The sequence below is a fragment of the Ichthyophthirius multifiliis genome (assembly GCF_000220395.1).
Source record: "Ichthyophthirius multifiliis unplaced genomic scaffold scaff_1120509250367, whole genome shotgun sequence".
Taxonomy (NCBI): domain Eukaryota; phylum Ciliophora; class Oligohymenophorea; order Hymenostomatida; genus Ichthyophthirius; species Ichthyophthirius multifiliis.
Window position 1 is genome coordinate 1 of NW_004086811.1, and position 24,537 is coordinate 24,537.

General features: G+C 17.5%; 6 protein-coding genes across 6 annotated transcripts, besides 48 other annotated features; 5 read left to right on the plus strand and 1 right to left on the minus strand. All coding sequences in view use genetic code 6, as the record gives it.

Annotated features, from left to right (window-relative positions):
- Positions 1–66: 66 nt before the first annotated feature.
- Positions 67–105: a microsatellite.
- Positions 106–286: 181 nt separating this feature from the next.
- Positions 287–347: a microsatellite.
- Positions 348–722: 375 nt separating this feature from the next.
- Positions 723–816: a microsatellite.
- Positions 735–831: a microsatellite.
- Positions 747–834: a microsatellite.
- Positions 747–836: a microsatellite.
- Positions 837–2,074: 1,238 nt separating this feature from the next.
- Positions 2,075–2,126: a microsatellite.
- Positions 2,080–2,131: a microsatellite.
- A 23-nt stretch (positions 2,132–2,154) lies between these two features.
- Positions 2,155–2,208: a microsatellite.
- Positions 2,159–2,259: a microsatellite.
- Positions 2,177–2,231: a microsatellite.
- Positions 2,177–2,259: a microsatellite.
- Positions 2,182–2,238: a microsatellite.
- IMG5_068710 (hypothetical protein) lies at positions 2,246–2,761 on the plus strand (the record flags this gene model as incomplete). The annotated part of the gene is made up of 1 exon (XM_004036786.1): positions 2,246–2,761. Exon 1 carries the CDS (start codon positions 2,258–2,260, stop codon positions 2,759–2,761), a length of 504 nt encoding a protein of 167 aa, XP_004036834.1. The 5' UTR covers positions 2,246–2,257.
- Positions 2,762–2,949: 188 nt separating this feature from the next.
- Positions 2,950–3,001: a microsatellite.
- Positions 3,002–3,026: 25 nt separating this feature from the next.
- Positions 3,027–3,099: a microsatellite.
- A 160-nt stretch (positions 3,100–3,259) lies between these two features.
- Positions 3,260–3,311: a microsatellite.
- A 52-nt stretch (positions 3,312–3,363) lies between these two features.
- IMG5_068720 (WD40 repeat protein) lies at positions 3,364–4,774 on the minus strand (the record flags this gene model as incomplete). The annotated part of the gene is made up of 6 exons (XM_004036787.1): positions 3,364–3,514; positions 3,564–3,750; positions 3,801–3,906; positions 3,962–4,202; positions 4,251–4,328; positions 4,380–4,774. 6 exons carry the CDS (start codon positions 4,772–4,774, stop codon positions 3,364–3,366), a joined length of 1,158 nt encoding a protein of 385 aa, XP_004036835.1.
- A 212-nt stretch (positions 4,775–4,986) lies between these two features.
- Positions 4,987–5,026: a microsatellite.
- Positions 5,027–8,192: 3,166 nt separating this feature from the next.
- Positions 8,193–9,273, plus strand: IMG5_068730 (nucleosome assembly protein, putative; the record flags this gene model as incomplete). Its single annotated transcript, XM_004036788.1, has 3 exons — positions 8,193–8,204; positions 8,245–8,463; positions 8,518–9,273. 3 exons carry the CDS (start codon positions 8,193–8,195, stop codon positions 9,262–9,264), a joined length of 978 nt encoding a protein of 325 aa, XP_004036836.1. The 3' UTR covers positions 9,265–9,273.
- A 69-nt stretch (positions 9,274–9,342) lies between these two features.
- Positions 9,343–9,392: a microsatellite.
- Positions 9,353–9,399: a microsatellite.
- A 1,041-nt stretch (positions 9,400–10,440) lies between these two features.
- Positions 10,441–10,481: a microsatellite.
- Positions 10,451–10,481: a microsatellite.
- A 43-nt stretch (positions 10,482–10,524) lies between these two features.
- Positions 10,525–10,598: a microsatellite.
- Positions 10,599–11,211: 613 nt separating this feature from the next.
- Positions 11,212–11,253: a microsatellite.
- A 273-nt stretch (positions 11,254–11,526) lies between these two features.
- IMG5_068740 (triosephosphate isomerase, putative) lies at positions 11,527–12,534 on the plus strand. Its single transcript, XM_004036789.1, has 3 exons — positions 11,527–11,787; positions 11,847–12,064; positions 12,105–12,534. Exons 1-3 carry the CDS (start codon positions 11,543–11,545, stop codon positions 12,416–12,418), a joined length of 777 nt encoding a protein of 258 aa, XP_004036837.1. The 5' UTR covers positions 11,527–11,542; the 3' UTR covers positions 12,419–12,534.
- Positions 12,535–13,317: 783 nt separating this feature from the next.
- Positions 13,318–13,382: a microsatellite.
- Positions 13,358–13,393: a microsatellite.
- Positions 13,358–13,403: a microsatellite.
- A 26-nt stretch (positions 13,404–13,429) lies between these two features.
- Positions 13,430–13,490: a microsatellite.
- Positions 13,432–13,509: a microsatellite.
- Positions 13,442–13,501: a microsatellite.
- Positions 13,462–13,508: a microsatellite.
- Positions 13,470–13,522: a microsatellite.
- Positions 13,470–13,533: a microsatellite.
- Positions 13,473–13,528: a microsatellite.
- Positions 13,493–13,534: a microsatellite.
- Positions 13,535–14,588: 1,054 nt separating this feature from the next.
- Positions 14,589–16,350, plus strand: IMG5_068750 (hypothetical protein; the record flags this gene model as incomplete). The annotated part of the gene is made up of 5 exons (XM_004036790.1): positions 14,589–14,699; positions 14,748–14,936; positions 14,981–15,592; positions 15,650–15,740; positions 16,307–16,350. 5 exons carry the CDS (start codon positions 14,589–14,591, stop codon positions 16,348–16,350), a joined length of 1,047 nt encoding a protein of 348 aa, XP_004036838.1.
- Positions 16,124–16,156: a microsatellite.
- A 2,353-nt stretch (positions 16,351–18,703) lies between the features above and the next one.
- Positions 18,704–18,768: a microsatellite.
- Positions 18,711–18,762: a microsatellite.
- A 161-nt stretch (positions 18,769–18,929) lies between the features above and the next one.
- Positions 18,930–18,967: a microsatellite.
- A 29-nt stretch (positions 18,968–18,996) lies between these two features.
- Positions 18,997–20,962, plus strand: IMG5_068760 (hypothetical protein; the record flags this gene model as incomplete). Its single annotated transcript, XM_004036791.1, has 2 exons — positions 18,997–19,335; positions 19,398–20,962. Coding segments are annotated over 2 exons (1,782 nt in total), but the record flags the coding sequence as incomplete, so codon positions are not given.
- Positions 19,338–19,393: a microsatellite.
- Positions 19,358–19,393: a microsatellite.
- Positions 20,963–21,020: 58 nt separating the features above from the next.
- Positions 21,021–21,046: a microsatellite.
- A 1,201-nt stretch (positions 21,047–22,247) lies between these two features.
- Positions 22,248–22,278: a microsatellite.
- Positions 22,279–22,397: 119 nt separating this feature from the next.
- Positions 22,398–22,425: a microsatellite.
- Positions 22,426–22,587: 162 nt separating this feature from the next.
- Positions 22,588–22,646: a microsatellite.
- Positions 22,588–22,653: a microsatellite.
- Positions 22,590–22,664: a microsatellite.
- A 328-nt stretch (positions 22,665–22,992) lies between these two features.
- Positions 22,993–23,030: a microsatellite.
- Positions 23,031–23,676: 646 nt separating this feature from the next.
- Positions 23,677–23,721: a microsatellite.
- Positions 23,722–24,537: the final 816 nt, after the last annotated feature.

Below are 24,537 nucleotides of genomic sequence, written 5' to 3' on the forward strand. Positions count from 1 at the left end.
AAATATAAAAATTATTATTATACATTATTATTTTTTTCTCCAAGAAGTTCATTTAAAATATTAATGTATTCTTTATCGTTTAAATTCTATTCTTTTGTTTAAATTAAAATTTTTGAATGCTTATTAATAAATTATTAATATTTTTAATTTTTATTAATTAATGCCTATATTGCAAATAAACTTCTCTATATTACAATATATCAAAAAATTTAAAAAATATATAAATAAAAGAGTTTATATATAAAAAAAATATATAATATGTTTATATAAACAAAATAATAATTAAATATAATATATAAATATATATATATATATATTTATATATATATATATATATATATACATATTTTTTTTAAATATATATACTTTTTTAACAATTAGCGATTCATTAGAAAATAATTTTTAAATTAAAATTGATAATATAACATTTGGTTATTATTTAGAGCAATCATCTACAAATTCATTTAAATATTATTCTTATTATTTAATTTTTATACCACCTTCACAAGTTACATCATTAACTAATTTTTTACAAAAATTTCTATTTTTTTATTTTTTATTATTAAATATTTAAAAAAATATTAATTTTAAAAATTAAAATCAATTATCTATATATTTTTTAAATAAATATATTACAATTCTTTAAAATCTAAATCGTTTTCATTTAATAATTAATACTCATCGTTATTTTAATATTTTTTAACTTTAATTTCTTCTTGTTTTTTTATATTGTTTTATATTTATATTTATTTTTATTATTATATTTATTCATCATTTTATTATATATATTATTATTAATTTTATTTTTAATTTTATTATTATTATTATTATTATTAAGCTACATTTTTTTTCTATAAAAAATTAGGTTTTCCTTATTTTTAATTTAAGCTTTCTTTTTACTGTAGTTATTGTTCTTATTATGCCCATACTATATTTGTTTATATTTTTAAATATTTTTTTATTTACTGTTTTTTCTCCTTCAATTTTTCTAACTTCTGTTTTCGTATATTACGATTAACTTAAAATGTTATTATTATAAGAAGGTCCAGTTTATCCAAATGAAGAGTATTCAATTTTTACTCCTTCTGGAGGTTAATCTATATTTTTTTTGAATTTATTTAAAAAGGACATTTTTTTAATAATTATGTTATTTTTTTTTATATTTTTTATTATTTTATGATTATTAATAAGATATTTAAATATATATTTTTTTTTTTTAGAAAAAAAATTATCAATTAATTAATTTTTTTTTTTTCTATTTCATTAATATTTTATACTCTTTTATATTTTAAATATTAAATGAATAATATTCACTCATTTTTAGATAATTTTTTAATATTCTTCTTGCGATAATATATCTTTAGTTTATAATTTTGTTTTCTTTCCTATATTAATAATTCCTAGATATCCTTTACTTTCACACTTTTTTTTATTTATTTAATAAAAATAAAACTAAATAAAAATATGTTTTTACAAAATCTACAACCCAATTAGGATTTTTAAATAAATTATCATTAAATTCTATTAAAGAACCATCTATAACTCCTCTTATATCATAAATAGTTCCATCTTCGCAAAATATTTCGCCAATAATTTTATTTTCAGTAGTTTTGACACCTCCTTCTATTTTATTAAAATTCAAATAAATATAATAAAAATTATTCTATTATTATATAACAAAATTTTACTTTTTTTTTTCCTTTTACTAATTAAGACATTTCGCCTTAATAAACTTTTTCAAACGAAACCTTTTATATACTTTTTTTTAATCTAATTAAATCATGTTCTGGTGCTATTCCAATTAAACAAAGCCTTATATTATATTTTATTACTAAAAAGTTATTATATAATTTATATTTTATTTCTATATTTTTTTTAAGAAATAAATATTACTTATTTGTATGTTAAAATGCATATTAATTTAAACATTAATAGTCTTTTTAATAAATTCTATAAAAACGTACAAAATATCTATCTATATAATTAGAAACTTTTGTTAATGTTGTTATTGGAATCATTATTTCTTCATCTTCTTCATTTTATTAATTTTCTATATTTAAATCTTCTTAATCCATTATTTATTTTTATATTTTATTTATATTTTTAATTTAATTTAATATTTTTAAATTAAATAAAAAAAACAAATATTAACTTTTATAAAAAAAAAAAATCATTTAATAAAAAAAAAATTATAAATAAAAAAAAATAAAAAAAATTTTAAAAATAAAAAATAAAAAATAAACAAGAAAAAAAAAAAATGGGAAATACACAAGGAGAAAATCCATGCAATTTTACGCCTTAAGAAATGAAAAAGCTTTATAAAAGTTTCAAAAGAATGGACAAAGATAAATCTGGAGATTTAGATATTGAAGAATTTTTGAGTCTCCCAGAATTAAACTAAAATCCTTTAGTAAGAAGGGTTGTTATGATTTTTGATAAAAATAAAGATGGAAGTATAAGTTTTGAGGAATTTATTACTGGACTAAGTTCATTATATTCAAATGATGAGGAGGCAAAACTTAAATTTGCTTTTAAAGTTTATGATATTGATGGAGATGGTTACATATCAAACGGTGAATTATTTTAAGTTTTAAAAATGATGGTTGGAAATAATTTAAACGATGTTTAACTTTAACAGTTAGTTGATAGAACTATTATTAAAGCTGATGAAGATTTTGATGGAAGGATTTCATTTAATGAATTTAAAAAAATGGTTAAAGATCTTGATGTAGCTAATAAATTAACTTTATCTTCTATTTGAAAATAACAAAAAAAAAAAAATTTAACAATTCGCATATGAGTTATTAATTTTATTATTATAATTTTTTTATTTTTTATAATCTATTCTTATTTTTATTATTTGAATATAAATTATGGATGAATTATATATATTTTTTTTAATAATATTACTAAAAAATTATTAAATAATATATATTATTGTAATGTCTCTTATGTTTATGTTTATATTTATTTTTATTATTTTGTATTGTATATTTTTTTTCATTTAAATATAGAAAAAAAAAAATATTAAATTAAATTAAATTAAATTAAATTAAATTAAATTAAATTAAATTAAATTAAATTAAATTAAATTAAATTTTAATATAAAATATTTTTATATTTATTTATTTTAATTTTCACTTTTTTTAAATAATCAGGTTATAAAATTTTTTAAAATTAATAAATATATTTATCTTTATAATTATAAAATTTTTTATTAATATATTTAAATTATTTTAAAATAATGTTTTTTTTGATATATATTAATATTTTTTTTTTTTATATAAAAATTTTATATTTTTTTATTAATAATTAAACTAAAAATTAATTAGAATAATTTTTCTATTTTAATATATTACTTTCTCATACATAACTTATAACAAAAGGACTAAAATCATCTCCAATAGCCACCAATCTTTTAAATTATTATTAAATAATAAAAAAAAAAAAATACTTTGTGCTTTTATCATTTATTTTCATAGATCTAACTACTCCTTTACTCATAGCCCCAAATCTTTAATAAAAAATTAAAATTATTTTTATTAATTATAATAAAAAAAAACCCATATAAAGATTTTCCATGATCATTTTCAAAACAAAGAATATTTCCATCTCCACATCCTGCAAGAGTTAAATTATAAATAGTTTATAAACAATAAACCATATCAGTAGCTTTCATAGTTGATAACTATTTAAATCCGCTTTAAATATCAGTAATTTTAATAGATTTATCTGCACTTCCAGTAACAACTATTATTTATTTTAAATTATAAAAAATTATTAATTAAATATATTAATACTTTATCCTGATAAATTTTATTCAAGTGCATTGATTGCACCATGATGTATCTATGTATTATTAACAACTTTATTAGTTCTCATATCTTAGAAACTTATTGCACCATCCTTTAAATATTTAATATATATATTTTATTTTATATAATTAAAAACAAAAAAATACATTCAATCCAGCAGAAACTATATAATTATGATTAGATCCATCTGAATATAACAATATTTAAGAAACAGCTCCTTTGTGTATTTTTGAAGATTTTATGGCTGTTCCTGTATTAATATCCCAAAAAGCAATTGTTCCTGTTTTATCTCCACTCACAATTAATGAATTATTCCATGCAAAATCAAGTACTGCGTCTTTATGTGGACCAAATAATCTTATTGCATTTTACTTTGTATTTAAATCCCTATATGTATATTTGTTTTAATATATTTTTAAAAAAATATATTTTTACCAAATATATAAAGTACAATCATAAGAAGAACTTACACAAATATTATTTTCATCTATTAATACTTTAGTAACACTCCCTCTATATATTTATTATATTAATATTTTTGTTTTTATATCTAAAAATAAATACTCATGTCCTTTAATATGATCACATTTTACAGCTCCTCTATCCCATAAACATAATTAACTATCCATTCCTGCAGATATGATTCTTCCGTCAGTTAAATATTTTACACTAGTAACCCATTCTGTATGCCCATATTTTTTTGCATAAAGTTCTCTTCTGTATGAATTTGTTGAACTTTTTTTTATATATTAAAATATTTGATTTTTTTTTTTTTTTTATGGAAACATATTATATTCTCTAAGTCCATGATCTGCTGAACCTGTTACTAACCAATCCCCTTATATATCTAAACAAAAAATACCTCGACCGTGTCCGGGTTCTAATGGTTAATCTGAAATGGGACCGTCTATCCATTATTATAATAAATTTTGGTTTGGGACTTAATTATTTTTGTGCATTTTATAATTTTTTTTCTTTTAATTTTTTAATATGATATTATTAATTTAATTATTTGCATATTTTTTTTTTTTGTGGTAAATCAACATTTATTAAAATAAACATGAATCAATTCATTTTTATAAAATCTAATAAAATCATATTAATTATTATTAATATTACTTCATTTTTTTAATAAGTAACTAAAATACTATTATTATCATTAATAAACTTTAGTTTATATAATAAAATTTAATAAATAAAAAGTTTAATATTTTTTTAGTATTAAATATATAAAATATCTAATTTATTAATAATATAAAATAATATTGTATTTTTATTTTTATTTTTTTTATATCTTATTTATCTTTTCATTTAGTAAACTCATAACTCTTTTTACATCTATTCTTAATTAATAACTTTTTACAAAAAACAGTCATAAGCTTCATTATTAATAATTAATTGAAGGTTTTAAAATCGAAATTTATTTATAAATTAATTATTATTAATCTATATTTATCTAAATCATTATTTGAAAATATATTATCACAATATTATAAAATATTATATAAATAATTTTAATTAAAAAAAATCATAATCTTATTCCTCAAGTGTTCCAAAAATATCAAAAACATCATAATTAATTAAATTTTTTAATATAACAAATCATCAATATTTTTATTTTTTGTTGATTCCGATATTCTTTATAATTTAATATATATAATAATAATAATTACTTATTTAAATAAATTGATTCATAATAAATTTATTGCTAAACTTTTATTTATTTAATATAATAATTATTACATAAATAACATTTTCTCTCTCATAATTTATTTTAGAATTCAGTATATATAAATTCATATAATTATTATTATTACTTATTTTAAAAAATGCCCACTTATTATTTTGATATACTTAACATTATTTTAGATTATAATTTATGTATTTTTTTATAAAACTTTTTTTATTAATTTTTATATCTAGAAAATATTTCAGTTTATTATATTAATAGAAGGGAGTTGATATTACATAGTATTTATGCCATTCCTTTTTTCTAAAATATAGATTTACCAATTATCTTTAAATTGTTATGAAAAAAATATTATATATTTATTTTAAGTAATTAAATATTAGCTATTGTGTATTGATAAATTCTACTATACGGATTTTCTAATTATTTTATCATTTAATCTAAATTAAAATTAGAATAGTTTAAATATATTATTTTTATGAACAATATACAATTTTTTTTTTAATAATAAATATATAGTATTAGGGTAACAATTTATGTATATTAATTAGTTCAATATTTTAGTTTATTGAATATTTTGTTTTTAAAATTATAAAGCTTATTTATATCCTCATATTTAAAATAAATAAATCTTCGATTTTTTAAAATATTAAATGTAACCTTTTTCATAAACTGGAATGAAGAATTGTTAAATATACCAACAAAATAAAATCGACAGCATATAAAATAATTTTCACTAACAAATAAAAAAAATCATTTAAAATAAATAATTTTTACAATTTGAGGTATTTTCCCTTTTTCGATATTTAATACATGAGTTCCGAATAAACAGCAAAAAATACATATTTATTTCCATCTTAATTTTTATTCGTATAAATAAAAATGTTTTTCTACGATTATAGTTTTTAAATGTAAAATTTTTATATTAAATTTTAATTTATTTTATTTAATTTTTTTGTGAAATTTTTATATATTAAAAAAAAAAATTACGATAAAAATTTTATTCATTTATTACTAAATTTTTAAAAAATAAATCCAAATAAATCAATTTATTTATAAAAACTTTAATATTCTTTTATACAATTAATAATATTTCCCGCACACTAACCCTCCAGTAACTCGATAATCCCCTCCATATCCTTCAACTTCTCATTTTAAAAAGTACAATAAACCATATCTCTTCCTTACATACAACAAGCAATCCACTAAATAATAAATTTTAATTAAACATCGCCTTAAAAAGCCCCACATCCCCAATTTCCAGTAACTATCTTACACTCTTTAGGTGTAAATTAATTAACTTAAAATCCTGTCAAGGCTTTTACTAATTCTCTATACAAAGGCCCATTTTAATATTACATTTATAGAATTTTTTTCTAAAAAAATAAAGCATCAATTGCAACTATCCTTGTAGTTTTTCTTAAATCAACATAATTTTTATCAAAAGCGAAACTTTCTGCATAACCTGTATATTCTGAATATCTCATTGCATTTATGATAAGAATAGCTTCTTAGTCTTCTATTTATTCACATATTTATGTAGTTATTAACAATTCCGGGTGTGTTACAAACATTATTTCTTCCTAAACACGTCCTGAATCTAAAACACCACCCCCAATAGATTGATTAGAAAAATCTATTTATATAGAAAAGTCGTCAGTAAAATTTTCGATTTTTTTATCTGTGAATATTTAAACTTTATTATTCAGTTTTGTATTTGTCAATTCTTAATCTTATTTATATTGGAGTCTAATTATTGTAATTTCTTCATTTAAATTTTGGTATTCCAAAATACGTTTAAAATAATTATATAGACATTTTAGTTTTTCTATTTTTGTTTAATTTCTATGATTGTCTTCGTACCATATTATTAATGAATGGTATTTTTCATGGTCTATTGTACAAAAAAACATGTTTGCGAGGACAGTTGCTATTTATAATCTTGTTAATGTTATTGGTTTTGGATCATATTTTTTTAGTTTGTAGTCTAGGGTTAATATATTTTCAATTTTTAAGCTTAACGCAGCTAACTGAGGAAGAAATTCATTTAAAAAATAATCTTTTGGTTCGTTTTGCGATATTTGTATATAAAAATTTTTAATGTTTTAAATATTATTGAAATTTAGATGTGGTATTTGTTTAAGGAGATTCTCAAAATCTTATACAAATATATTTATGTTTTGATAATGATTTTCCTGTATTTTAATTAAGAATGGCTTATATATTTTTTCCCAGTCATTTTAATTTTAAAATGATATTATTTTATTCATTTTTTCAATTTTTTAAAAAAAGAATTAATTATAAATTAATTAATATTAAAATAAAAATAAATTTGTATTAATTTAAGAATTATAATATTTTAAATATTATATATATTATTGGATAATATAATAAATTTTAAATAAATATTATTTATGATATAATTTTTTTTTTTTTAGATTATTAATATTTATTTTATCGTTGTCTTTTTATTTTTATAAAGTATAAAATAAAAAGTCTAAATTAATTTTCTTTTTTAATTATAAAATAGTTAAAATAATAATATTTTGAAAAAAAAAAAATATAAAAATAAAAAAAAATACTATTATTACTAAAAAAAAGCCAAAAATAATTTATATAAAACATATATATATTTTTTTTTTATAATATATTATATTTTAAAAAATAAAATAAAAAAAATAGAAAATATGTCAGCATAAGTAATATAAATATATTTATGTATATATATTAAATAAAAAGGAAGCAGCTGCCGAATAAAAGGACAACGAATCCATCGAAAAGACTGTCGAAGAACAAATTGAAGAAGCCTTAAAGGAACTTCCTTTAGGTGAAAAAGTAAGAGCAGTGGCAATAAACGCTCATTTATAAGAAAAAAAAACTTTAGATGCCGAACTCTAAAAGAAATTATAATAATTAAAGTTCGAATATGAATAATTATCTAAGCCAATATATGTTAGAGTAAGAATTTATATATTAAACACATTAATTTATCTATTTTTTTAAATAAAAAAGACCCAATAATTAGTTGAAGGAGCCATTCCAACTGATGAAGAGCTTTCTAATTTATAAAAATACTTAAAAGAAGGTGAAAATGATAAATTAGACGAAGAAAAGAGTCAAGCAAAACCTTTGAACGAATATTGGTTGAAGGCCATGTGGGAAAACGATATATTAGCCGTCGAAATAAAAGAATAAGATGCAGAACCTTTAAAATCTTTATTAAAAATCGAATATAATCCTATATCTACAACTTTAGTTGAAGTAATTTTCACTTTTGGACCTAATGATTATTTCACAAACACTGTTCTTAAAAAGATTGTTGAATTAGATGAAGATGATGAACCTGTGAAAACTACAGGAACCAAAATTGAATGGAAGGAAGGAAAAAATACAACTATTAAAATTACTAAAAAAACTTAAAAAATAAAAAAACTAGGTGCTAAAAGAGTCGTTGAAAAAGAAACTAAAGTAGAATCATTCTTCAATTTCTTTGATGATTCTGAACCTTTGAAAGATTAAGATAAGGAAGATGCTGAAGAAGATTAAGATTTCGATAATGATAGACTAAATATTGATTTTGATATCTTTAAAACCCTTGTTGATGAAATCATTCCTTATTCTCTTGAATATTATTTGGGAGTTTAAAAAGGAGGATACGATGATGAAGATTAAGATGAAGGAGAATCTGAAGAATAAGAAGCTCCTCTTGCTGGTAAATAAAAAAGAAAAGGAAGTGGTAGTAGTGGTGGAAAAAAATGAAAAAATAAATAAAATTATTTTTATAAATTTTTTTTTTTTAATATATTGTGTTTTTATTTTTTTTAAAAGTCATTATTTTATTTTAAATTATTAATTTATATATTTTATAATATATTACATTTATATATATAATAAAGTAATTTTAATTTTTTATCCTCATATTACAAAATATATATTTAATTTTTATATTTTATTAATTAATTTTTTTATATATATTATTTTAATGTTTTTCATTTATTATTCTTTTAAGTAGTTTATAAATATATTTAATTTAAAATAGAATTTTTTAAAAAATAATTCTTTATATGACTTAATAAAAAATTCTTAAAGATAAATCTCATAATTCAAATAATATTCTTCTTTTTTTTTTATATATATTTATAAAATTTTGTTTACTTTAGATATATTTTTCTCTTTATTTATCTATTAAAACTCATTATTATCAGAATTAAATGTCTTATCATTATAATAATTTAATTAATCATTTATTTTTTATTAATATTGATCTGACTCTTATTCGCTTTCATCGTATTCAACTTTTATCGAAAAAAACTATTATTCATTATTAGTTTAGTTTATTTCTTTTTTTATTGTATTTTTTTAAATATTAATCATTAAATATAAATTAGTCATTAACATAATATATATTTTTAAAAAAATTGAGATATTTTTACCATTATTTTATATTTTCTAATTTTTATACTAATATCTTTTTTTTTAAATCATACATTTATATTTAAAACGAAATATTTGTTTTACTTTTGTTTTATTTTTTCTAGAACATTATTAACCCATTCATTATTATAAGAATCTTTACTTTGTTTCGAACACCATTCTTTATAACTAATTTCTTAAATAAATCCTTTTTTCGAATTACTAATTCCATAATCACTAAATCCTTTTTTTTAAATATCTTTGATCAGGTTTATTATAGTACTTATAGATGATCCAATTTTCGTTTACAAATATTCTGCTACTTAGTATTTATTCCTTTTTTTTTAGCAATAATGGAAATCCCAAAAGCTTACTATTGCTTGTTATTCTTCTAATGTGTAAGAATAAATTTTATTTTTACCTAGATTTTTACTTTTTTTATAAATTGTATTTAAATCATTATTATTTGAATATATTTAAATATCTATTTTGTTCTAATCAATTTCTTAAGTATTATTCAATTTATTATTTTATTATTATAATTATTGATTATTATTATTATTTACATTCTAACTGTTTTTTTAAATATTGATATTAGTGTATGTATATTAATTACTATTATTATTAAAATTATTATTATAATTATTTTTTATATTATTATTATTAACATTAATATTATTTATCTTTTCCTATTAATAAAAAAATATATAAATATAAAATTTTATACTATTATTTCTATTTGAAATATTATATAAACATTTTTTAATTGCCTTCTCTTCTTCTTTTTATTCAAGATTTTAGGATAATTAATCTTTTTCAATTTTTTTATATTTTTTATATTTCTTTATTATCTTTTGGTTTAAAATTAATTTACTTTTCAATAGAACAAAAAAGTTATCGATTTCGTCTTATAGTTGCCTTTAAAGGCAATCCAAATATTCATAATATTATGCTTTTTCTTCTTTTTAAGCAGAATCTTTTATTCTATTCTAATAATCTATGAAAATATAGTTTACTGAATTTTATAATGTTTTAATATTTCTTTAAATTTGTGTTGCCTAATTCATTTTAATTGTTTTTTATTAAATGATATATTTTATACAAAGATTTTTATTAAATTTTTGTATTATATAATAATAATTATATATATAATTTTTATTTTAATAATATAAAAAATAGACCTATTTGAATTGTTATTATATTTTTCTACAATATAAAAAAATTATTTTATAATTGATTAAAATATTATAAAAAGCCAGAATAAACACTTTTTTTATATTTAATATTACAATCAATTTTATAATTTATTATTATTAATTTTTAATTTATTTTATTTATAAATCAAATAAAATAAAAAAGCTTATATTTATTTTAACTAATATAAAATATATTTATTATCGAAAAATCACAAAATTTTACTCTTAAATAAAATTTAAATATAAATTATATATTTATATTGATACTTAATTTTAAATTCCATTTGTATTTTTTTTATATTGAAAAAAATAAATAAACAAATTAAGATATACAAATAAATTATTAATAAAAGTCATATTATTGAATCATATTTTTTTATAATCAATTGAAAAAAAAAAACCAAATAAATAAAAAAAAAAAATATCAAATGCAAGGACAAAGAAAATTTTTTGTTGGAGGAAATTGGAAATGCAACAATACTTTATAACAAAGTAAAGATTTAGTTAATAATGTCTTAAACAACATAAAATTTGATAACTAAAAAGTCGAAGTAGTTGTATCTCCTGTTTCAGTCCATATCCCTTGGGTTTAAGAAAATATTTAAAAAACCATTTAAGTAGCTGCCTAAAACAGTTCTGCGACAGGTTAAGGTGCTTACACAGGAGAACTTAGGTAATTTATTTAAAAAATATATTTGGAATAAAAATCAATTTTTTATTTTAATTAAAAAGTGTCTAACATTTAATAGATTTGGGTCTTAAATGGGTTATTTTGGGACATTCTGAAAGACGTCAATATTATCACGAAACAAATGATCTAGTTGCATCTAAAGTTAAATTAGCTGTTGATAATCACCTTTAAGTAATAGCTTGTGTAGGAGAATCTTTAGCTGAAAGAGAAGCAAACAGAACAAATGATGTTGTTAAAGAATAACTTTAAGCTATTAAAAGTAAATACATTCTTTATTTAAACTAAAAAATAAATAAAAGGCAAATTAAGTGAAGCTGATTGGGTTCATGTTGTTATCGCTTACGAACCTGTATGGGCTATTGGAACTGGCAAAGTTGCTAGCCCTGAATAAGCTTAAGAAGTACATGATTTTATTAGAAAATATTTGACTAATTAAGTTTCGCAAAAAGCTGCATAAGAAACAAGAATTATTTATGGGGGATCTGTTACTGAAAAGAACTGTAATGAATTGATTTCTTAAAAAGATATTGATGGGTTCCTTGTAGGAGGAGCTTCTTTAAAAGCTGGATTTGCTGATATTGTCGCTTCTTGCAATAATTCTTAACAAAAATGAATTAAATATTTAAAATAAAATATTTATTTATATATTTTATAGATATTTTAATTATTTTTTATATTTAAGAAATAAAAATAATACATATTTATAGATCTTTTACAATTTTTTATTTTAAATTAAAAATACTTTTTTATTTATATAAAATAAATAAAATTTATATTAAAAGTTTTAAATATATTTATTTTTATATATATTATTACTATATTTTTATACAATTTTTTTTTTTTAAATTAATATCTTTTTAATTAAATATTTATAAAAACACAAATAATTAAATAAATGTTTATTATTATGTATTTTATTTTTGAAAGTTTATAATTTCCATGTTTTACTGGTAATACAGTTAAAAAAATAAGATAGAATACATATAAATATGTAATATTGTTTTTCATAGTAAAGTTACACATAATTCATTTTATATATTTGATACAATTATTGGAACTCTAAATTTAAATTCATCTTTTTATGATTATTATATATTATATTTTATATTAATTTTTACTTATTTAAATAACACCAAAGTTATCTAAAATTTAAATCTATTCTTTACAAACTTATTCTAAATAACTAAAATCTAGCTTTTTAAAAAAAATCATATGAATATGTTTTAAAAATTAAATAAATACTTTCACTTATAAATTTTAAGATTCATTATTTTCAATTATTACATATTTAACTTCTATATAATAAATTAATAAATTATTTAATTAAATTAGTATTTTACAATATTCTAATGGTTATAATATAACATCTGTAAAATGCTTTTTTTATTTTAAAATATATTATTAATGATCTAAATAGTATATAAAACTAACTTTAATTTAAAATTATGGAATGTTATCTTTTTAAGTCAAAGTAGCATATAAAGGTTCTTTAATTTTATAAGATCCTTTTTCAAATTTAATCATAAAAATAAAAAAAAATTTAACTTATAAAAATATAAAATAAAATTTTAATATAATATTAAAATTTATATAAATTATGTAAAATTGCTTTTATTTATTTATGAAATATGTATAAAAATATGAATATAAATATGAATATAAAAATATATATAAATATATATATATATATATATATTTATATATTTTTTATATATATTAATATCTTTTACATAAGCTTTTTTATTTTTTTAATATTTTTGTTAAGCATTTATAATTTTTTTTTTCAAAATTTTTTTTTAATTATAATATTCTTAGAATATATTTATTTATTTTTATTTATTATATTTAGAATTATACATTATACATAATATTTATTCTTCAAAAATATTAATAATTTTTTTTTCTGTTATATATTCTAGAAATAAATAATTTAAATTAAATTAAATTGTAATAAAGAAAAATGAAAATATAATTTTATTTAAATAAATATATCATATATATTTTTATTGAATAAAACTTTATTATAATTTGTTTTTTTCTATTGGATATATAAATTGTGACGTTCTTAATCTTAAATCTGGACTTCTTGAAACATAATATTAATAGTTTTGTGGGATATACTTAATACATTCGTTAAATTTTCTTTTCTTATAATATTCAGTTCTCTTTTCTAATCTATGAACTGGCTCATAATATGTCAGATTTTTTTTTTCTAAATAATCTATATATTTTCTTTATACTGGCCTATGCTCAACTTTTACTTCTGGAATATAATCAATATAGGTTTTCTATATTGGTATAATTTCTGTCCATTCTTATCTTTGAGGAGGTGCTTGAATATATAAAGGTGTAACTATATATTAAGATGTTGGTACATATGAAGTTGTCTGTATGTATGAAGGTGTTTCAATATATTGAATTTTAGTAGGTTAAGTTGAATTTACATTAGATTCATTTTTTTAATCTAAATTTAGTTTCATACAATTATATTAATTATCCATTGTTTTATTTTGAATATTTTTGTTTTATTTTTTTATAAAAAAATAATTTTAATTTTTTTACATATATATATTTTTATAATATTAAATATTTGATTTATTAATCATTAATATGTTTTATTTTTTATTTTTAGAAAATTTTTAATATTTATTAAAATTTAACATTTTTTAATTTAATTTTAATTAAAACTTTTTATTAAGAAAAGAAAAAGTAAAATCTATTTTTTAATATTTTATTTATAATTAGGCGGTATATTAAAAAAAATATATATAATAACAAAAAAAATGGGAATTCATAAACTAATGGATTTATTAAGAGAAAAAGCTCCAAAATGTATAAAAACAGCAGATTTAAAATTTTATGGAGGTCGTTAAGTTGCATGTGATGCTTCAATGGTTTTTTAAAAAAATAAAAGTAAAATATTTAGTATATATATAAAAAAGGCAATGTATTAATTTTTGGCTACCACAAGTAGTTCATCAGATTTCCAAATATACAATTTAACAGATAAAGATGGAAATAAAACAGCTCATTTAGTCGGTTTATTTAATCGTACAGTAATGCTTATTGATAGTGGAATAAAGCCTGCATGGATTTTTGATGGAAAACCCCCTGAATTTAAATCTGGTGAAGTATTTTTTTTTTTTTAAATATAAAAAACTAATTAATAAAAAAGCTTACAAAAAGACAAAAAGCAAAAGCAAATGCATTAGAAAAATAGAAAGCAGCTTTAGATATTGGAGACATGGAAGAAGCTTTAAAAATGGAACAAAGAAATTTATTTATAACAAAAGACATGAAAAATGATGCGATTAAAATGCTCCAATTATTAGGAGTTCCTGTAATTCAAGCTCCTTGTGAAGCTGAAGCTTAATGTGCAGCTCTTACAAAGGCTAAAAAAGTATTCGCTACAGTAACTGAAGATATGGATGCCTTAACTTTTGGGACTCCGACTTTATTAAGGGGTTTGAATAGTAAAAAAGAGCCTATTATAGAAATCGATTATAATTTGATGTTATAGGAATTAGAATTGACATAGGAATAATTTGTAGATTTGTGCATACTTTGTGGATGTGATTATTTAGTTAGAATCGATGGTATTGGGCCTATTACGGCTTATAAATTAATTAAAGAACATTTAACTTTGGAAAATGTGATTGCTTATATGGAAAAGGCAAATGATGAAAATTCTAAAAAATAAAAATTTAAAATTCCAAGCGAATATAATTATGTTGGAGCTAGAGATTTGTTCTTTAATCCAGTTATTGAAGATCCCGAAAAAATGGAGGTTTATATGTTTATAGACTTTTATAATATATATTTATTTATTTATTTAAAAATTTAGTTAAAATGGACGAAACCAGATATTGAAGGCTTAAAATAATTTTTAGTTTAAGAAAAAGGATTTAATGAAGATAGAGTTATGAATTAAGTTAGTAGAATATTAGTATTTTTTTGTTTAAATTTATTTATTTAATATATTATTATTATGTTAGAAAGCTAAAGAATAAAAAGGTGCTTAGTCGAGATTAGATAACTTTTTTACAATTAATTAAAAAAGTTCATCGAAAATTTCTAAAGATAAAGATAAAAAAGGAACAAAAACATCGACAATAGAAAAAAAAATTAAAAAATGATAATTACATTATAATAAATATATTTAAAAAATATTATATTATATTATATATATGACTAAATAAATTTATTATATTTATTTTTATTAATGTTTTTAATACTTCTTATATTTTCTTAAATTTATTTTATATTTTTTAAAATATAATTAATAAAAAAATATAAAATCTATTATTTTTAAAGATTTAAAAGATATTTTATTTTCAAAAATATTTTTTTTGAAATATTATAAACGATGCACTTATTATTATAATATTTTTTTATTTCTAATATAATTAAATAAAAATTAAAATATAAAAATCAAATTTAAAATTTTTTGTAAGATATCTACATTTATATCTCATTTTTTTAATATATTATATTTTATTAGGATAAGAAAACTAAAAATTAATTAAAAAAAAAAAGTTTTTATGATAATATATACTTTTTTTGCTTATTAAATTACAAATAAATTATTATATTTATAATTTTTTAACAAAAAATAATAATAAATAAGAAAATACACAAATTTAAATGAATTTATTGATAAAAAGTTAATAAGATTAGCCAAACATAAAACTTTCAACAATAATAATTGATGAAGAAATTTTTTAACTAAACTCTTATTTGAAGTTTTTGAATACTTTATCATAAAAAAATAAAGAGTACTAATAGAAGCTTAAAAAAGCCATTTAAAACATAAAAATAAGGTAAGAAGAGAATATACAAAGAATATCTTTTTTACAAAAAAAGTTCTAATAAATAAAAATAGATGAAATAGAGAAAAAGGACTAGCAAATATATTTAGAAAACGGCCATTAAATATAAGGCATTTCTTTTTATAAATTCGAATAATATTAAACGCCTCCAGCTACCCAAGTTTTTAAATTAATGTCTAGAAAATGCAGTAATATCATGAGAAGATAATTTGACGATTATAAATAAATTTAAAACGAAAAAAAAAAATATCTAAATGAATATTTAATGGAAGAAATAAGCCTGAATATACAAAATGCAATCGCGTTTGTATTACAAAACAGTAATGAAAGTATAAAAAAGTAAAAAAATTAACATTAATATTTAAATAAGTATAAGAGTATGGAAAGTCAAGATTTCTTTTTAAATTAACTACTCACAATAATTTTTTAGAAAAAGGAACTTTATTATTCTATAGATATATTTTAACTTACTGCTCTTATAAACAAAGGAATTTAATAATAATAATAAAATTGTTTATAAAAATTAGAAAATATAGACGCTTTATCTATTTTTTAATTTTAATGTAGAATTAGAATGAATTAAATTGGAAAAAAAAATGATAAACTTAATTCAGATTGGAATACTGAAGAAGATTTTTTGTTAAAAAATGCAGTTTAAATATATGGAGAAAAATCATGGCAGCAAATCAATATATGCTTAAATGGAAGAAATAGAGCCGAAATAATTTATAGATGGAAAAGTTTAAATCCTTGTATTTCTAAAGGTAGATGGAAATTAGAAGAAGATATTAAGCTGGCAATTTTATAAGAATTTTATAATAAACAAAATGCAAGTAATAGATGGTGTCTTATTTCGAAGTTTTTCTAAAATAGATCTTAAGTACAAATAAGGGAAAGGTGGTGTAACTTATTGGATCCTGAATTAAAACTTACTTAATGGAATAATAAAGAAGATTAAATGTTATTAAAATTGGCACTTTAAATGAAAGGTTAATGGGCTAATATAAGTAGGATGTTTTAAAGTAAAACTGATAATTAAGTTTTGAGAAGATGGAAAAACCTATTAAACAATACTAATAGTATTATATGCTAGAAATAAAATATTAATGTCCATAAAAAAGTTTTTTAAATTTTTTAATTGACACCTTAGTTGGCTGAAATTTTGAGGAAAGGGAAAAATTAACAGAAAGATAGGAAAACGAACAAAAAAATAAATAGTAAATAATATATTTAAAATGAAAATACCGTTATTAAATCTTCTTTTTAGGGAGAAAATTTTTCATTTGTTAATTTAAATGAAATTTCTTCGCCTTCATATTAAACTGAAAATTTTAAAAAAGCTTATAGTAAAGATTAGTAGATAATACAATAAAATCTAAAGTATGAGTTTTAAATAGAGAGTTAAGTTTATGGAAAAGAAAATAATTGTAATTTTACAGATTAAAATAATGTAGTTAATAATATTAAAATGAAAACTAAATAAGAGGAAATATGGGATTAATAGAGTATTATAACTAAAAAAATTAAAAAATATACGGATTGAAAATATTTTTGTTTTGTATAAATTATCTTTTTTTATTTATATTCAAACTTAACTATTTAAAAATACTCTAAATTTTTGTTTATTGATAATTAGTTTATTTCATATTTTAATAAAAATAATTAGAGCTTATCTATTATATTACTAATTTAATAAATTAACAAAAATTAGCAATTTACTATTAATGATATTACTAGTGTTGGCTATATGTTTATAACATAAATATATATATAAAAAAAAAACTTTGGCTATTTGTAAATAAAAAATTGTTTAAGAAATAGTAAATATATTTTATAATTAATAATATTTTTGTTTATTTAAAATGAAAATTAAATTAATAATTCAAAACTGTTAAAAATTAGAAATAAATTCATTAATTTTTTTTTTGAATATAATTTTAGAAGAATTTTAAAGTTTAAAAGATTAAAAATTATTTATTTTATAAATAAGTTACTTTTTATATAATGGATTTATTTTAAATAAAATTTATTAATATTTAATAAATTAAAAAAGGTTTATTCTTTAGTTGATATGAAATATATATATAAAAATATATATATATATATATATATATATATATATATATATTAAATACGCAATCTAAAATGTTTGTTAAATATTTTTTTTTCATGATTTTGAAATATATTTTAATTATAATTTAATTTTTATATAATAATAATTTTAAATTAAAAATTTAAATAAAAAAATTAAAAAATATATTTATTTTGAAATAGAAAATCTAAAAGAAATAATAATTTATAAATTAAAAAAATGTTTATTATATAAAAAAAATAATTAAATTATATATAAAAATATATAAAGATATATTTTAAAGAATATAATAATTATAAAATATTACTATATAAAACAATAAATATCAAAACTTGTTAATTTTCCTCTACATATAAAATGTCAGACTAATAATAATAATAATAACTTTAAGAAGATGCCTAAAAGACTGTCTAATAATAACAAAGAAATCCCAAGAAATTAGAAAAGGAACAAGAAAAGGAAAGAAAGCGTTTAGAAAAAGAAGCCGCCTTATTAAAAGAATAAGAAGAAAAATGGTAAAAAGAGCTTCAAGAAGACACATCAAAAAATTTATATGGAGACTACCCAATAGTATAAAGTTAAGATAAGACTAACCGTAAATGGACAAAAGTAATAAAATAAAATATTAAATAATAAAAAATATTATATAAAAATTATTAAATAAAAACTAGGTAAAAGATATTGACGAAAAACTTGTCGGATAGACAGTATTAATCCGTTCTCGTATTCACACTTCTAGAGTAAAAGGAAATGTTGGTTTTTTAGTTTTAAGAGAATAGTTTTTCACAATATAAGCCATGGCTTAGAAGACAGATTAAGTATCTAAAACAATGCTTAAATGGATTGGAAAAGTCCCTTGCGAATCTTTAGTTGATGTATATGCTAAAGTAAGTTAACCAGAAGTTGAAATTAAGAGTACTACTTAAAAGGTTGAACTTTAAATTGAAAAAATTTACTTGGTAAGTCGCTCTAAAGCAGTTCTTCCTTTTTAATTGGAAGATGCTTCTAGATAAATGAAGAAGGAAGACTAACTTAAAGAATATCAATAAAATTAAGAATAATAATAAGAATAAAAGCAAGAAAAATAATAATAGGAAGAAGAATAGAAGGAGAACAAATCCGTGGTTGTAAATATGAAAACTAGATTAGATAATCGTATTATTGATTTAAGAACACCTGCAAAATAAGCTATTTTTAGACTTTAGTCAGGAATATGTTAACTTTTTAGAGAATATTTAATCTCTTAAGATTTTGTTGAAATTCACACTCCGAAATTGATTGGAGGAACTTCTGAAGGTGGTTCAAATGTTTTCAAATTAAAATATTTTAAATAAGATGCCTGCTTGGCTCAATCTCCTTAATTATACAAATAAATGTGTATTCAAAGTGATTTTGAAAGAGTTTTTGAAATTGGACCTGTTTTTAGAGCTGAAAATAGTTTCACCCATAGACATATGTGCGAGTTCACAGGCTTGGATATTGAAATGACTATAAAAGAAAATTATCATGAATTATTGGACCTTTTTGCTGAACTTTTTATTTTTATTTTCTAAGGAATAGAGTAAAGATATAAGAAAGAATTGGAAGCCATTAATAGCTAATTCCCTTTCGAGCCTTTCAAAATTAAAACTCCAATAGTTAAACTTACATTTGAAGAAGGTTGTAAATTATTGAAGGAAGCCGGAATTGAACAAAGTGTTCATGAAGACTTGGATACTGATGTAGAAAAAAAACTTGGGTTGATAGTTAGGGAGAAATATGATACTGATTTTTACATGATGCATAGGTATCCAGTATCTGCTAGACCATTCTATACTATGCTTTGCCATGATGACCCTAGATTTACTTTGTCATATGATTTCTTTATGAGAGGTTAGGAAATTACATCAGGGGCTTAAAGAAATCACGACCCAGCTTCACTTGCTATAAGAGCTTAGGAATGTGGAATTAATGTTGATACTATTAAAGAATACATTGATTCTATGGCTTATGGAGCTTATCCTCATGGTGGATGTGGTATTGGACTTGAAAGGGTTTTGTTCTTGTATTGTGATTTATATGATATTAGAAACGGGTGTATGTTTCCAAGAGATCCTAAAAGACTTGCTCCTTGATTCAATTTTATTTTATTTAGTTTTTTGTATTGATTTTTATATTTTTTATTATTAATAATGTTCTTTTTTTATTTTAGAAAAACTGAAAAAAATTCAAAATATTTAAAATATTTAATTAATTTAAATAACTATTCTTATTTATATTTCTATTATATAATTATGTAGAGATATATAATATTATTATTTTTTTTATTTTTTTTATTTTTAGAGAAAAAAAAAATTATTATTAAATTTTTATATAAAAAATTATATATTAATAATAAAATTTAATTTAAGAATTTAAATATTTTAATTATTATAATATAAATAAAAAAAATTCAAAATTTAAAAGATATTTTATTTTATAATTATTTCTAATATTAACTAACAAAAATATCAATATATTAAAGTAAACATTAAAAATAAGTAAAGTAAGTTTATAATTATATAAAATATATATAGTATGACACAAATATATTTTCCTATAAAGTTTTTAATATTTATGGTAAATATATACATTTTTTTATTTTTTATATATAAAAGTTGTTTTTATTCTTATATAATTTAAATATTTTTTTTTAATTTGACTTCATTAAATTATTTTATATATAATGTAATTAAAAATATTTTAAAGTATATATATACATAATTCAATGATAAAATTTAATATCTCTTTGACTATCATTATATACATTAACACTTAATAAATAAATAAAAAATATTTATAAAATCAATTTATGAATTATATATATTTATTGTATAATTTAATAAAGAGTTATATAAAAAATAATTATGTAAAATAAATTAATTTTTAAAATTTTTATAAATAGAAAAAATGTTAAATATATTAATATAATCAAAATAATATATAATTATTATTTAAATAAAATAATAAAAATAACTTTTAAATTTAACAAAAGATAAAATATTTAAATATTAATATTAACATATAGAAACCTTATTATATAAATTATATATCTTTGATTCTTTATGTTTTTTTTATTTCATTTAATTAATTTTCATGTAAATTTTGTTTTGTCAAAAGGATTATTGAATTTAACCCGTTTAATATAAATTTTTTATTATATTAAAATTATAATATTCTATTATTATTTATATATTTTTATGCATATTTTTGTATTTTTAATACTTTCCATTTCTTTTATTTTTATATTTTTTAAAATGAAATATAAATATTTTTATTCGGTTTATACTCAAATATTTTTAAAAAAGTTAATATATTTGAGGTTAATAGATAATATTTATATTTTTCCTTTCAAATATTTTTTTTAAAAAAAAATATATATATATAATTAATATTTATATATAGCCTTTTTTAATTTGTTTTTTTTTTTTTTGAAAATAATTTAAAATTATTCCAACATTTTAAATTTAAAAAATATGATTAAATCTTTAAAATATTATCTTTAAATATCATATATAATAAATATTATATATATTTCTTCTGTTTTTTTTATTTCTTCTATGAATAATGCTAATATTAATAAAAATATAAATAATAAAAAACAAATTAATTAGGACGGAAAAAAAAAGAATAGAAATAATATTAAATTAATTAAAAAAAAAAAAAAAAAAAAAAAAAAAATATAATAAGAAATATAAAATATGTTTTATAATTGTAATGGAATTCAAGTATAAATGGATCATAATGGAATAGTAGTAAGCAATGGAAATTAAGTAATTTAAATGAATAGTAATGGAATAACAGCAAATAATCAAAAAGTAGGCAAAAATGCATAATATAGAGCTAATTCTAATACTAATTCTAATATTAATTATAATACAAATTCTAATAGTAATTCTAATTTTAATTTTTATACAAATACAAATACCTTTACTAATTTTTATTCAAATAATAATTTTAATCCATTTAATTAACCATTTTTTAATTAATTTAATCCCTAAAATATGTTTTAAAATAATTTTTAACAAAATAATAATTAATAAAATTAGAATTTCTACTAATATTAAAATTTTAATAATTAATAAAATTAACAACATAATAATTCAAATAATATAAATAATAATTAACACAATAACTATTATGAAAATTAGGAAGATGAAGATTTTAATGAAGAATATGAAGAGAGTGAAAATGATTAGGATGAAGAATATGAAGAAAATGATTAAGATAGCTAAATTGATGAATATGAAAATGATTAATCTTAATAAAAAGGATTAACTAAATAAGAAATTAATTCCATTCCTTGTATTGTATATACTAAAAAATAAATTAGAAATAAAAATCATAATAAAAATTAATTTACTTCATAAAATAATTGTTCAGTATGTATATCATAATATAAAGAGGGAGAAACTCTAAGAATATTACCTTGTTTTCATTAATTTCATAAGAATTGTATTGATAAATGGCTTTAGGATAAAATAACTTGCGTTATTTGCAAATAAAATGTTATTTAATGATAATTTATTATTTTTTATCTCATATATATTTATTTTTAATTATTTTCTATCTTATTGTTATATTTTATATTTTATTAGAACAAAAAATTTATATATGTATAAAAAATTAATCAATATTTTTATTTATTTATTATAAATAATTTTTTCGTTAAAATATAATATTTTAATTATATTTTTGAAAAATAGTTTATATATTTTAATAATTTTTCGTTATTTTATAAATTTATTATATTTTATTTATGAATATATTAGGCATTATTTATTTTTTATATTTAATATGCTAAAGAATTTTTTTTTTTTAAAAAAAAAATCATCTAGTAAATTTTTTAATATAATTAATAAAAAAATAATAAAATCTTATTTTAATTTATTAATTAAACTTGTATATAAATACATAAACAAATATAATATAAAAATAATTAAATAAATTATTTAAAATAAATTAATAATATGATTTCTATAAATAATGTATAATCTGACACTAAAAATAACGTTGAAGATGATTCATTTTTTAAAATACTCAGATATTAGCAAAAAATAGTTGATAAAATTGAATCACTTCATTAAAAAAATGTAGAATAAAATTAATATGCACCTAAAAATAAAGAAAAAATAATACATAACACTACACTTTAGTTCTTTTCAAAAGACTAGCCTATATTAAACAACTAATAAATATAAAGTTAGAACAATTTGAATACAATTATTGACAATAAAACTATTACCTTGAAATGGATGTTTCTGAAAAGTAAAATCATAATACTTATTAAAATAGTTATTTATAAAAATAATAACATCTTTAAGAAATTGCTTAAAAAATATATATAAAAGGTATTGACTTTTAATATGAATAATATGAAAATGATGAAGATAAAAGCTAAAATTATAAAACAATCAAATTTGATAATGAAAAAAATTGGAAATAAATAAAAGAAGCTCCTGCTTTTGTTCTTGAATACCTGCCTTACAAAATAAAAACTGAAAATTAATAAAGCCATAAAAAGTTTTTGAATTTTCTTTCTCCTACTATTAATTATGATACTAAATATAAGTTATCTTTACTTAATACTAGTTATGCTAATAGTAAGAATGTGGAATATTCTAATTTGGATTTTTTCCAAAATGATTTAATTAAATAAAATGTAAAAAAAAATTTAAAGTAAAATCTTATATTTGATAAATAATAAGATTGTAATTATTGAAAATTTAATAAAAAAGGAATTAATGAAATAACAATAAATATATTAAAATTATACTTAATGAAATATAAAAT